Raw genomic sequence first — 14,306 nt, forward strand, 5'->3', positions numbered from 1 at the left:
GGAGGCCACTAACATTTTCCATGCCTATTGCTGGGGCCTGAGAACTGAACAGAGCGCATTCCAACTCAGAATTTTTAAGAGGGGAGTGTGGGGCCCTGCTCTGCCACTGGACCCTGGACTGGCCGCAGGCATCCAGACCTCAGGTTCCTGCCTCGAGGCGAGTTAGTAGGTTTAGGGTCAGAGTCAGCTCCATCCCCCTCAGCACCCAACTCTGGGGGCACCCTCTGCACTGCCCTTTTCTGTCCCAAGGCCCTGGGAGCCCCAAGATAGTGGGTACACCCTCGGGAGACAGTGGTCTCCAGTATCTGGGCAGAAGAAGCCTCAGGAAAGGAATGAGTGAGGCTGGAGCCAGGAAGTAAACCAATGTCTGTGGCATCAGCTCTGTGCAGAGGCCACCCTCTAAACTGCCCCCCCCCCCCAAACAAGCCAAAGCTGCCACAGGTGGATGTGACCTCCAGCCAGATGCCAACACTCCCAGGTGACCTTACCCAGCAGCCTCAGCTATAGGCCACTTTGTCCTGTTTCCTTTTCTCATCCCAAGAAGGTTCTTCTGGTTACTTGAGTAAGAGCTTGATGGTATCTTTGAAAATGTTAGCTCTGTAAGACTTTTTTATTTTATTTTATTTATTTATTCATAAGAGACACAGAGAAGCAGAAACATAGGTAGACGTAGAGGCTCTCCTATAGGGAGCCTGATGTGGGACTCGATCCCAGGATCATGACCTGAGCCAAAGGCAGACTCTCAACCACGGAGCCACCCAGGTGCCCCATATGGAAGACATCTTGAGAGAAGAGGACATAGTCCTCAGTGGACTTCTGTCTGGCCAGTTTCCTCTGTGTTACACGTGGAGCCCCAAACCCCCAGGTAGCAGTCGAGGAAGTAAGGAGTCGTGTGCAGCTGAGGGCTGCCCCTCAGGGTGGGTACAAGACCCGCCTCAGTACTCAGCCTCCAGGCAGAGCCCACAAGGCTTCCAGCCACATCCCATCCATTACCTTTGGCCCAGGCAGGGCCTCCTCTCTCTGACTGAGGTCCAGGAGAGAATTGGGACACCAAGCAGGTCTCTAAAGTTACTGACAGCTAAGAAACTGTCTCCAAAATTGAGGTACTAAAGCTCCCCAAAGAGGTGCCACATTAAGACTTTCTGGCCAATCAGCCTACCAGTTGAAGGTCTTGGAAAGTGAGACACCCCCCACCTAAATATTAAACATGATCAGCTCCGATATTCTCACCAAGAAAATGTTTGATCATTCTCTTGTTGGCTCCAGATTTGGGGATATTATCCAGTGTTGACAACTTAATAGGCAGAAGGATGGCATCCTCATTGTCCTAATTTATACTTGTAACTGGGGAGACTGGGCATTTTTCACATATTTGTGGGCCAGTTGCACTTTTTCTGGAAGAGCCTTTTACATCCCCTGTTCATTTTTCTGCTGAGCTGGTTTTCTTCTTTTTCATGATTTGTATAGGACTCTGTATTGTGGATATTAATTGTCAGATCTTTTTGTTTTCTCTGTCATTTGTCTTTTAATTTTGTTTATGTCACCTTCTGCAGAGTTTTACAGTTTCACAATGTCCCATGCATGTCTCTTCTGCGGCTTCTGTGTTTCATGTCGTGCTTAGAATTTCTCTCACTGAGATGATTCAGCTGCTGCTTCAGACGTTCTGAGAAACGACGGCCACAAGGCTTGCAGTGGCAGCAAATCATGCTTATTCAAAAGAAAACGTTTATTTTAAAAATAAGAACTGTCACCCCAAGCATTTATTTAAATATTAATAGTTACGGGTAAAAATTATAAATGGTATAACAAAACTAACAGCTTTACATTCACAGATGGTGAGATGCTGACAAACAAGAAATAAGATCTATGTACATTGAGATTTGGTTGTTATGAAAATGCATATGAAGGCTTAAGAAACGGTCTATTTATAGGCTTTGGGGGAGCCATAATCCCCAATTTTCTAGCGGCTCCTGATGCTGCTTGAGAACCATGCAAAGATGAATGAGGTCCAAATATGTTGGAGGATTTACTTTTAGAAGATGTCTTTCTGCATGCGGTGGACCCCCTAAGAGGTGACAAAGAAAAGAAAATTAAAATGTTAAATAAAATCAAAAGTGAACAGTCTTCTTTCTCTTAAACCTGCACAGAGCTATATAATCGGTCTGTGATGTTTTCCTTGTTCTGTGTCTCTGTTCATCTCCTCCTATAAATCCCCTGTAAGTTTCCTTTATAATTCAAGGAATAGAGGACTGCTGCCCTTTGCACAATTTTGTCCTAAATTTGTCTTCCTAAAATGGCAAGGACTATTTCTTAATTTTGTGACCTGAGACTGACCCCTGTGTCTGCACCCCCACCTACACCTCTCACTGCTGATAATCAAACCCCTCCCTCTGGACAAGAGCCCAGACCCACGTTCCTCGATCTGACCAAATAAAGGAAGTGAGAATACCTTGATTTAAGATCCCAACTGTCAGGACAATAGACACTCTGGAATTATTGTGCTTGCCCAGTTCTGAGAAAGGTAGCTTTGTAGGTGAGTGGAGCTGGGTCCTGCTTTGAGCCTAGCGGGGCGGGAGCAGAGCACCGCGGAGCTTCCTCCTGGCGGGACCCAGCTCACCCAGCAGCGGGGGAGTCTGCACAAGTGGTTCCCAGGGGAGGTGCTTGGGTCTGGCGCCTGTGTCATGGCCACGTCGCCAGCAGCTCCCTCTCTTGCCCACTCTCCTCTCCTACTCACTGCCTTCAAAACCAGGCAAGACGCCCTGCCACAGCTTATTACAAAGTCCTGCCAGCACCTCACTTCCCTGACTGACCTGAAGATACCAGCTCTTTTTTTTCCTCCCAAATGAAACAAAAGCAAAGAGCCACGAGGCCAGCATTTTACAAGGATAACAGGAGAAGCCTTTCCAAACGATGTGGGTTATTTCCCATGGTTTGTAACCAGTCTGAATCCATGCCAGAGTTAATTCCATAACACTAGGGCAGGCAAAGGGCCTCCTGCCTCTGAATTTAGGGGTCAGGGTCTCAGGGCCACCCACCTGTGGTAAAGGCATTCTGGTGGGCTGGGCTGCAGAGTGGTTTTTCAACATTTTTAAACTCTTGCTTGAGGGCAGTTTTACTGCAGAACTGGCAAAGATCTGCTGCACCGGCAGAGAAGCAGCCTTGAATTTCCCTACGCTGATTTCCTGCTGAGAAATTAAGCCCTGAGCAAAAACCTGCTGTTTATGTTGATTTACAGAATGAATCCGCCAACTGCGGTCTCTGCCTCTCCTGGGCCATCCATTTCACTCCCACTTGGAGAGCCCAGAACACAACTGGTTCATTGTGTGTTATTCTGAAGATGTAAAACTCTGAGGGTAGGGTGGGGAGTTAAGGTATCTGGCAAAGAGCCACTTGTATTCCGTTGCTGTGCGGACTCTCAGCCAGGTAAGCAGCTGGAAACTGTGGGAAACCATCACCGTGGTTCAGTGGGAGTGAGAATGAAAGCACGTGTACAAAGAGGCTGCTACGAGGGTTGAAAAAAAAAAGTTACAAAACTCACTGGTTTCGGTTGGTAGGGATTAGAAAAGAAACCCGTTGTAAACACATAGGCTAATTAACAACTAGCATCAAAATTGGTACTGGTTTTTGGAGAAGTGTGAGTTTTACTACTACTCCCTAGATGAGGTTCTAACCCACAAGGCGAAGTGCTTCACTCTTACAAACAGAAGTTGGAAAAACTGCAAAGGGAGCCAAGGGCAATCGAACATCGAAATATGGCAAGCTTTGTTCGAACAAGTAAGAATGAGGAGATCATAATCATGGGTAAGGGATCTCCGCGGGCAACATGCAGAAATGAAAGTACTCTGGGTAGGCGTGGGTGAGCCAGAGGCCAGTCCTACCTGGGAAATTGAGACCTCCCTGGGAAAAGCCTCACGCAAGCCTTCCCCAGGCCAGGCCTCAGCTTCCTCATCATAAACCCCAAGGGGCTGCACCAGATGCCTTTTAAATTCTCCTTCAACTCTGTGAGCTCCTAAGGAAATGAGTATTTCCCAAAACAGAGGAATAGATGAGGAAAATAAGAAAATGTCCCCACCAGAGAACATCTGCTGGTCACTTGCGCACTAAAAACCACAAAATTAAACTAACATTTAGTAATGCCTTTAATTTCTGTACCCTGGCAGAAGGATTAGCACATACAAGATGTTTGTTTATGGACTTAACAAGAAAACGACAATTTGGTAACATTTGCCTTCCTTTTCTCTTCCCCCACTCAATTTTTATTATTACCCAGAAGGAAAAGAGGTAGAAAAACTGCAAAAGAAAAACACAACAGCTTGCAAAAGTTTTCCGAGGACTTGTTTCCCTTTTCCTGTAAGCAGTTCTGTTAGATCATCCAGTTATTTGGGGGCCACATTCTCCAGACTGATGGGGTGGTCCCCATCCTGCCAGACTTCACTTACCTGCAAGGTCAGGGCAGGGGCTGTCAGAACTAGTGCTATTATGAAGATGTCAGAACACTGTACAAATCACCAGCCAGGACCTGACAACACCCCATTCCCCACTGGCATGCAGGGAGCACCCTAAAGCTGCCGCATCCCGGCCCAGGGACATCCTGGCCCAGGGACGGGAGGTGGAAGGCCTGGCTTAACTGATCTTTCAGTTTGCCTGTTGTGGCCTTTTGTCTGCTGCCCTGTGAAGGTTGGGAGGCGGGTTCTTCCAGGTATTAATGAGGGGCAGGAGCACTGGCAGGGAGCATGCAGGGCTTCCGGGTGCAGGCCTGCAGATTCCACAGCAATACAGGCAGGGTAGCAGGTACTGATGCAATCATAAAAGCAACATGGAAACAAAACCCTTTGTTTGCTCAGCTAGTGTATGATTTATAACATTTTAGGTGGAAAAGTCCCTTAAGAAGAGCAATCATAAAACACTTTCGTTTTTTTCCCCCAAATACAAGGTCAAAACTGGAGACACTGGGGCAGCCGGGTGGCCCAGCAGTTTGGCGCCACCTTCCACCCGGGGTGTGATCCTGGAGACCTGGAATCGAGTTCCGTGTCAGGCTCCTGCATGGAGCCTGCTTCTCCCTCTGCCTGTGTCTCTGCCCCCCTGTGTCTGTCACAAATAAATAAAAAAAAATCTTAAAAAACAAAACAAAACAAAACTGGAGACATTTTCGGTCAAGTAGAAAACTTGAGTGATAATCAATTTAGGAGTAGAGATTTTAAAATCTGAAACAAATGTTCCTGTTTTGGATTCAATCTTAATCATCACTCCATTAACTAGGGAGGCAAACACTGAACAATGGATTATTTTAATGAAAGCTTCAAAGCGACCCGGAGCACTTGCGCTTTTGTACTTTCCTCCCCGATTCACTGCGACCCAGACTGCGGGCCAGGACATACCCTTTTGTCTTGGAGCCACCAAAGCCAGTTCTCCTCCTCTTAGACCTCTGGGTGGCTGACATCCTTTTCCTCTTTCTTTCATTTTTGGTTTTATTTGCAAAGTAGTGAGAAGATACGGATGTTTCCTCGTCGAACTCCTCAGGGGCACTTCTCCTGGTGCTTCTGCTGCTGCTCGGGCTGATTCGTGGGGAACCATCGTCAGCTACAAATGGACAAGGCAGACAAGTGTCCGTGACGCTGTGCTGGCCCAGGTCTTGTTACAGTCCATGTGGAGGTACACAACCAGGGGTGCAGTTTGGCTGCTACCTTATGCTTTCCTGGTGTCCTCCTGCCACATGGGTTCAACAATTCTACAAGAATAGAACAGTTCTCTTTTATGTGAACAGAGCCCCAAAGTCCTCACTGGAAATTTAAAGTAAGGAGATCAGAATTCATTAAAGAAATCCATGATACTTTTTTCCTTTTTTTTTTTTTTTTTAAGTTTTTTTAATTTATTTATCATAGTCACAGAGAAAGAGAGAGAGAGAGGCAGAGACATAGGCAGAGGGAGAAGCAGGCTCCATGCACCAGGAGCCTGATGTGGGATTCGATCCTGGGTCTCCAGGATCGTGCCCTGGGCCAAAGGCAGGCACCAAACCTCTGCGCCACCCAGGGATCCCTCTTTTCTATTTTTTAAAGTAAGCCCTACTAGCCCCAATGTGGGCGTTGAACTTACAATCCTGAGACCATGAGTCCCATGTCCAACTGCCTGAGCCAGCTGGGCGCTCCAGAAATTTGTGATACTCTTTAGCTTAGAGACATCAGGTAAGCTCATATTCTGTTGTGTGGCCTGTGTCCCTGTTATCATTTGGGTAGTAAGTCCTGACAAGCTCTTTGAAAAGTATAAAGTGCGGGGATCCCTGGGTGGCTCAGCAGTTTAGAGCCTGCCTTCAGCCCAGGGCATGATCCTGGAGTCCCGGGATCAAGTCCCACGTTGGGCTCCCGGCATGGAGCCTGCTTCTCCCTCTGCCTGTGTCTCTGCCTCTCTCTCTCTCTCTCTGTATCTCATGAATAAATAAAATCTTTAAAAAAAAAAGTATAAAGTGCTATATAAAAGAAAATTTTATTTATCAGTTTACACATGCTGAAAAAAAAAAAAGCCCAATATAAGAGAAACATTATGCTCTGCACCTCATCTTTGAACAATGGTTACTTAGTAAATGCGTGTCAGAAAAGCCTAGGACCTATTATACTCTTCAAAGACAAAAAAACACTTCTTTACATTACAGTTGTGAACATGTCACATGCTATGCAGTAAATGGGTCTGTATGAAAGCACTGGTTTGCACAAAAAAGGTGGTATTTTCCCTAAGTATTAGCATCCTAAGGCACCTGAAAAGCATGAAACCTCTCTATGGGTCAACAGGGATCTCAGCTCCATTCTCTGAAGGAAGGAGTTTCCGGGCTGGTCTGGCTCCCCTTCCTGCCCCCCACCCCGCCCCACCCCGACTGGCAGGAAGGGCCCTAACCCACAGGATTCCTTGTCTGTCCAACACTAGTTCACACGGGGAGGCAGTACAGCTCTGGTGAAGCTGTCATCCCATCATCCTAGCTGTGGGACTTGGAAATAAAAAGGCTGTGAAATGGGGTGTTGTGAGGACTGAATGATACTAGCAGGCAAAGCTCTTGGCACGGCGTCTGTCCCTCACTAAGTGGGAGCAATCATCACCACGCTGTGGGCTGTTTCCACAGAGCAGCCCGTCTTCTGTGGGCAAGAATCCCCTTCCAAATGAGTTACTACACTAAACAAATGTTAAGTTCCTACCAATATTCAAAGCAAGGCTCTTAATGGAATAATTACCACACAGAGGAATTTACAAAAACCCCACCTTTCAGCATTTTGTTAATGGGTAAAAAGAGGAAGAGGGACAGAATTTGCAACAGACGCTCACTCATTCCTCATTCTGCTTACCTTTTCCATTAACCTTGGGTAGAAACAGGGAAAACACTGACATTGTTACAGAAGCAGGGAAAACACTGACATTGGCCTGTCTCTGTGTCTTACTGCATGGCACGATGCTGGAGATGGGCACGGGGCCTCGTATCCCCTACAACACAATCTCCCTGTCTCTATCTTCCTGAGGTTAAAGCTGTCTGTGGCTCAGGGATGAGGTTCACAGTGAGGGGCTACAAGATGGGCCCAATGTAACCCTGGGGACAGTCTGCTAATTGCGCTCACTTGGGCTGATTCCTTCTGATAAGGATGATTATCTAGCATTCCAACCGCACGTTCATTTTCCCGAAACATTTAAACTCTACTCTTAAATTTTATCTTTAGACACGCTTGTCAGATAACATGCTCCTCCCGCAGATAAGGAAACCAAACACAAAGAGGTTATTTGTGATCTGCCAAGGATAGCAGAGTAAGATGGGATTCCTCGAGAACTGGAATTCCTGGGTCCAAAGATCCTTCTCTGGATCCTACTAGCAGGTCCAGTACCTGCCTGGCATTCTCCAGGGGTAGGGGTGGGGCTAAGCACCAGTGTCCTCGAAGAGGTGCCTGGCACACCGCTGGGGGCTGCTCTGAGCACTTTGGTGCCCATATGACCGGCTGCAGGAAGCATTCACACAACCCAGAAACCACACAATTCTAATCCAGTGAGATGCAGTGCTTAACACGAAAACAGGCTTTTAGAAGACACGTATTTAGCAGTGTACCGAACCTGGCAATGTCCACTCAGAGTATTTCTGTAATATTGGAATCACTTCTGCACCATATTTTTCCAGTTTGTCTTCAGTAACACCATCAATTTGAAGCAAAACCTCGGGATCAGAAGATAGAGATTCTGTGCAGGGGCATAAAATCAGGAATTAAATTACCACCCATAGAAAACCCACCGAGTTCATGCTCATTCACTCATTCAGCACATTTGTCAAGTGCCAACTAACTGCAGGGCACCAGGCACATAGGCCAATTTTCTAAAAGGCAGTTTGTGCTGACAGAGACAGCATACAGGCCCAGAGAACAGGAGTCCATCATACAGTTCCAGCAGCAAAGGCACATAGAGCGGGGGCAGGCGGAGACAGTGAGGGGCACGAATGGGGGAGGGGGATCAGAGGCGATGTGTCTCAGCCTTGAACCTGACTTTGCTCTCACCTGCTGTTCTCACAACAATGACTTGTCTAGCTGTCACAATGATGCTCCCTGTTTTTGGAGAACGCCCACATTTGTATTTCTGGCTCTGACTGCTCCCCTGTACTCCAGACATGTAGATCCTACTCCATAAGGCCACAGTTGAATTCTTACTCTGCCCCCACCCTAAACCCGTTCTTCTTCTAGTCTCTCCCATGTGGGGTGAAGTAAGTATTTGGACTTGAACAATGGACCATTACGAGTCCCCTGCATATAGATGGTGCATCAGTCTTGGAGTTAGACAAGCTTGTCATTTTAAGGATCGCTCCGGCTGCTCATGGAAAATGAACCATAAGGGAGAGAGGAAACTGGAAGTCCCTGAAGACCCCCTGCAGGAGAAGGCAAGGATGCAATCAACTACAACACGGTAGTGGGTTCTGACTGAAGAGAGAGATCTGGGTCTGTAGGACTCATTGATGGACTGCCTCTTGGGGAGTAAGGAAGTGATAATTTCTACTATTTGAGCAAAGAAAAGGTAGACCTCAAATCTGTGATTTTCGCATCATTTCTATGTTTGGAGGAAAAGGAACAGGCCTGTGGGACAGATCAGCAGGTTTATGGGCGGCTGATGGAAGATGAAATTGGATGGGCAAGCAGAAATTCAGGTGCTGCTTGCCGAACGGCCGTGGTCCCCTGGATGCATGAGGCCTGGTCACTGCTGATGGTGCTGTGGGCACATCGGCAATGTCCCAGCCATGCTGGTGCCACCTGAGTGGAGTCTGACCGTCACAGGAATGGCCGCCAGAAGATGAGAGTGTGAGAGCCCTGGGAAAGTGACTGTGATGCCCAAAAGTGCAGGGTCATGGGGGAAGGATCTGCAAGAATATAGCTAATATCCTTCTTTGAGGAAAAGGCCACGAGGCCATGACACCTGTGAGCAACATCCTAGCACTTAATGGGACCCAAAAAGGATGCCTCACGTTGGTGGGGCAGCATTACATGTGTGTGCCTGAGAGATGTGTGGCCTCCTGTTGTCACTTCCTGGCATCATCAGGGAAATGCCACCATCAAATCAGGACGGCTGACATGGGATTTGATTAAAATGCAGGGGTAAAGAGTGGAGTGTGCCTAAAAGGCTGTGTCATTCTCAGTGACAGAGTTATGTATGATAAAAAATCTGTACTTAAATAAGTCAAAAGCAATTCTTTCCATAAAAGCACTGTGTCATTGTTTAATTAGCACCATTTTTGCTTTCTTAGTAGTACACAAAATAGCAGTGTCTGAAAACAGACAGCATCTCAGAGTTGATGAGACACTGTGATGATCTAGGATGGTAGGAATGGGAACAGAACAGAGAGGTGTGGATCATAAGATGTGATGAAGGAAGAACGCAGAAGGTAACACATACATTAATCAGTCAGCTATGTGAGTGACTTATTTTATTTTCCAGGGGTTTTCCTATTAGGGTTCTGGGCTGAGCTGTTGGGAGCAATGGAAATAACTCAGGTCAGCACATATTTCTTAACTCAAGATAAGCGGTGTGCTAGATTCGGGCTCAAAGAAGCATGAAACATCATGTCTTTTCATAAAGAACATAGCTCCTTGCAGAGACATTTGTACATAACATAGCCAAATGTCATAAAGCAGGCAGATAATAAACACAAAATCAATGAGTGAAGGCTAGTATTAGTGATTACAATTATCCACATCCTGACATCTGGCATTAGAGGGAAAACTATAAAATTAAAATTATACTATGTGTCCAAATAACACAGTACTGTACATATCTTAAAGACTGCATTTCATCTCAAGTTTAAGTTATTTCTTTGAGCTTTTAGTTTAGAGATTATATAAAAATAGTGAAAATAAACTGAGCTAGATCTCTGCACTTAAAAAGTTCCTTAGTGAGATAAACTTTTGGCTTATTAAATCATGCCAATAACAGAGGACTCACCCACACCTACCTGCAAGCTTCTTGAGAGTCACAGTATTAAAAATATTAAAGTAGTGGACACCAAAAACTTTTCCCAGAGATTTACACACTTCTGTCAGTTCTCCAAGACACTTCTTTACCACTTCTTCTCTCTGAGACATCTTTGCCACTAAAGCAGCTTTCTGTTTTTTTATACTGGTAGAATTTTCCGTTTCTATAAAGTCTACCTTTGTGAGAGAGAAAGTGATCACAGGAGTGGGTACATGCACACTTGTATCTAAATACAGGCTTCATTTAATTCTTAACTGCATTTTTTAGTTTTTTGGTGTTTTCTTTTTTTTTTTTTTTTTTGGTATTTCTGTTATGTCAAGCAGTTACAGCAAGCCCCTCAGGAATAGGGGCTGTGCATTCCTCATCTTTACATGTCCAGTGCCTGGTGCAGTACAGCTTCTTGATAAATGTTTACCTAATGAATGTATGGTGATTCAGAGATCAGACGAATTCACTTTGACAGGTACTACATTACTTGGGTTAAATTTTAAGATCTCTTTCAAATTAAGAGGAACAAAATATGTTCATATAGGACAGTATATATAAATGGACAGTATATATCCATAAACTTTGGAGAAGACCCTCTAATTTACAGTAATGTATTTTTAGTTTTACCCACTCATTATAAGATAATTAAATAAAATAAACATTTAAAATACCATACCTTTAAATGCCCATTTAGTACAGTTTGGGCTTTATTTCCTGGCATCACATACGCAATTGGTTGGTCATTGGCATTGATATATAAGTCTTCATCCAAAATCTTGTCAAGTATCAATTTCTTAAAAAGTCTTTCGGCATTGTGTCGTGAATAAGTAGATCCCTGTCCAAATATCCCCGACTGAATTTTTGCACTCTTACTCCCTGGTAAGAAGGCCCCAGAAGCTAGATTAGTAAATGTAGGTTCTTCAGAAGCCTCTAATAGGAGAGGTTGAAAAAATCATTTATGGACAAGTCCTGATAAGTGGAGTAAATAATCTGTTCCACAGGAAAACCCACAGCACAAATAAACACCCATTTCCATAAAATGAGAATATTGGAATAGAACTCTAAACTTTCTACAGTTCTATATACTTTTCCTGATCTTTTTTATAACATGCATTGACCAAAACCAGCAGCAAAATAAAGCTTCTCATTTTAGGATGTTGCATTTATACCTTATACAATTACATTAGAGCAAAGAAATCAGATTTACATAAACTTTAAGCACTTCATATCACTGTGTTACATTAGGATAACTGCATTACTGATTTACTTACAAAAAGTTTGGACAATCATTTTTACAAATGCCATCTCTGGTCTTGTACTGAAAGCACTACTTGTTTGCGGTCCAATTATTTAAGCCTATACTTTTTATGATCTTTATAACCTGTAAAACAAAAGCACCTCCCTCCATGAGACTGCACTGCCCCCCCCCCGCCCCCCACTGGCTGAGAGTACCACCCTGGGCTGGATCTTTGGTTTCATATCCAATCTGCTGTAATTATTAATGTCTTCATTATAAACACAACTTTATTATAGCAATCTACTTGAGAAGACTTGTGACACTGATTATAATCAGAATTAACAGTTACTTTGTAAAGCTTTAGCTCTATTTTAAGAGTTCCAAATAATTACGTTATTGTAAATGTCAGATGGCTTCTGGTCACATACGCCCCATGATTCAAGTTTTCCTTCCTTCAAGTGGTTTGTATCCCTGAAACGTCACATTACAGGATCAGGACCACTGCTCTGGTAATAGTGGGTTTGGGTAATGTGGACCAGCCTGGTGCTGCAGATAACTAAGAAAACTGGAAAAATAAACTTAAAAAAAAAAAAAAAGTTGGGGGATGGGGGAGCTAGCTTGCTCAGTCGGAGGAACATAGGACTCTTTTTTTTTTTTTTTAAGATTTTATTTATTCATTCATGAGAAACACACACAAAGAGAGGCAGAGACACAGGCAGAGGGAGAAGCAGGCTGCTTGTAGGGAGCCCAATGTGGGACCTGATCCCGGGACTCCAGGATTGCACTCCTGGCCGAAGGCAGGCACCAAACCGCTGAGCCACCCGGGGATCCCCTGAACACAGGACTCTTGATCTCAGGGTTATAAGTTTGAGCCCCACACTGGTTGTAGACATTACTAAAAACAAACAAACTTTGGAAAAAAAAGAAAGCTGAGTGAAACAATTTTCTTAACATGAGAAAGAGCTAACAAGAAACTGATATGTCGGGAATCCCTGGGTGGCTCAGTGGTTTAGCACCTGCCTTCGGCCCAGGGCATGATCCTGGAGTCTCCGGATTGAGTCCCACATTGGGCTCCCGGCATGGAGCCTGCTTCTCCCTCTGCCTGTGTCTCTGCCTCTCTCTCTCTCTGATGAATAAAAAAAAAAAAAACAAAAACAAAACCCAGAATGTCAGGAAATTGTTTGACTTAGTAATCTTTCTAAGAATCCACATGAAAGGTGCAATCAGTGATGCAACTGAAGGTGTATTTAAGAGGCCATTTATCATGTCATTATGTGTAATAGAAAAATATGTCCTTAAGTAAGACTACTTAAATACATCTCATCAGTATGATAAAATATAAATTACTAAAAGCTATTCTAGAATAAAAAATTAAGAAATGCTTATCTTATTAAATAGAAATGATATAAATTATATGTACAATGATATGTGATTGTGAACATATACACATTAAAATATTAGCAGTTTTGGGCAGCCCGGGTGGCTCAGCGGTTTAGCGCTGCCTTCAGCCCAGGGCATGATCCTGGAGACTGGGATCGAGTCCCGCGTCAGGCTCCCTGCATGGAGTCTGCTTCTCCCTCTGCCTGTGTCTCTGCCTCTCTCTCAATCTGTGTCCCTCATGAATAAATAAATAAAATCTTAAAAAATTATAAATAAAATATTAGCAGTTTTTTTCTGGAGTTACTTACATTTTCTACATATTGCAATGTGGAGTGATTATGTATCACTCTTATAATACATTATTTCATCTGCAACCCCTTATTCCCCCAGGCCCCCCAAAGAGGTCCAAACTAGAAGGCAAGAATCCAGAAAGAGGGAGCATTTGGGTGGCTTAGTCAGTTAAGCATCTACCTTTGGCTCTGGCACATGATCTCAGGGTCCTGGGATGGAGCCCTGTGTCAGGCTCCCTGCTCAGCAGGGAGTCTGCTTCCCCCTCTCCTCCTCTCCCCCTGCTTGTGCTCTTTCCTCTTCAAATAAACACAATCTTAAAAGGGTGGGGGAGGGGTGGGAACACCTGGGTGGCTCAGTTGGTTAAACATCTGTCTTCAGCTCAGGTTGTGATGCCGGGGTCCTGGGATGGAGCCCTATGTAGGGTCAGGCTCCCTGCTCAGCAGGGAGTCTACTTCTCCCTTTCTTTCCCTCTGCTGCTCCCCCTGCTCATGCTCTCTCAATCTCAAATAAATAAATAAAATCTGGGATCCCTGGGTGGCGCAGCGGTTCGGCGCCTGCCTTTGGCCCAGGGCGCGATCCTGGAGACCCGGGATCGAATCCCACGTCGGGCTCCCGGTGCATGGAGCCTGCTTCTCCCTCTGCCTGTGTCTCTGCCTCTCTCTCTCTCTCTCTGTGACTATCATAAAAAAAAAAAAAAAAAAAAAAATTGAAAAAAAAAAAAAAAATAAATAAATAAAATCTTAAAAAGAATCCAGAGTGTGAAGATCAATGCTGAAAGTTGCTTTTGTCCTGAGGAATGAAGGTCCAGAAGGAACAGCTGAGAAACTGAGTAAACCATATTCCTATGCCAATCTAGGTATGTTTTAATAAATAAATGCATCTATTAATTGCTTTATCTATTTTTTAAATTAAAGTAAGGCATGTCCATGGGAAAAAT

General features: G+C 44.6%; 1 protein-coding gene across 7 annotated transcripts in view; it reads right to left on the reverse strand.

The window, feature by feature from the left end:
- Positions 1–603: 603 nt before the first annotated feature.
- BLM (BLM RecQ like helicase) overlaps positions 604–14,306 on the reverse strand; it is a 99,996-nt gene continuing 86,293 nt past the window's right edge. For 6 of the 7 annotated variants that reach the window (XM_025437360.3, XM_025437361.3, XM_025437359.3 and 3 more), the window contains 5 exons: positions 11,138–11,337; positions 10,454–10,649; positions 8,080–8,202; positions 5,379–5,580; positions 604–2,065 (listed from right to left, as the gene is read on the reverse strand). In XM_025437360.3, the coding sequence (XP_025293145.1) occupies positions 1,888–2,065; positions 5,379–5,580; positions 8,080–8,202; positions 10,454–10,649; positions 11,138–11,337 (899 nt within the window). In that variant the 3' untranslated portion in view covers positions 604–1,887. Of the gene's footprint in view, positions 2,066–5,378; positions 5,581–8,079; positions 8,203–10,453; positions 10,650–11,137; positions 11,338–14,306 lie in introns of those variants that run through there. The other variant, XM_049108477.1, reaches the window with a different exon arrangement.

This window comes from Canis lupus, chromosome 3 (genome assembly GCF_003254725.2).
Source record: "Canis lupus dingo isolate Sandy chromosome 3, ASM325472v2, whole genome shotgun sequence".
Classification (NCBI taxonomy): domain Eukaryota; kingdom Metazoa; phylum Chordata; class Mammalia; order Carnivora; family Canidae; genus Canis; species Canis lupus.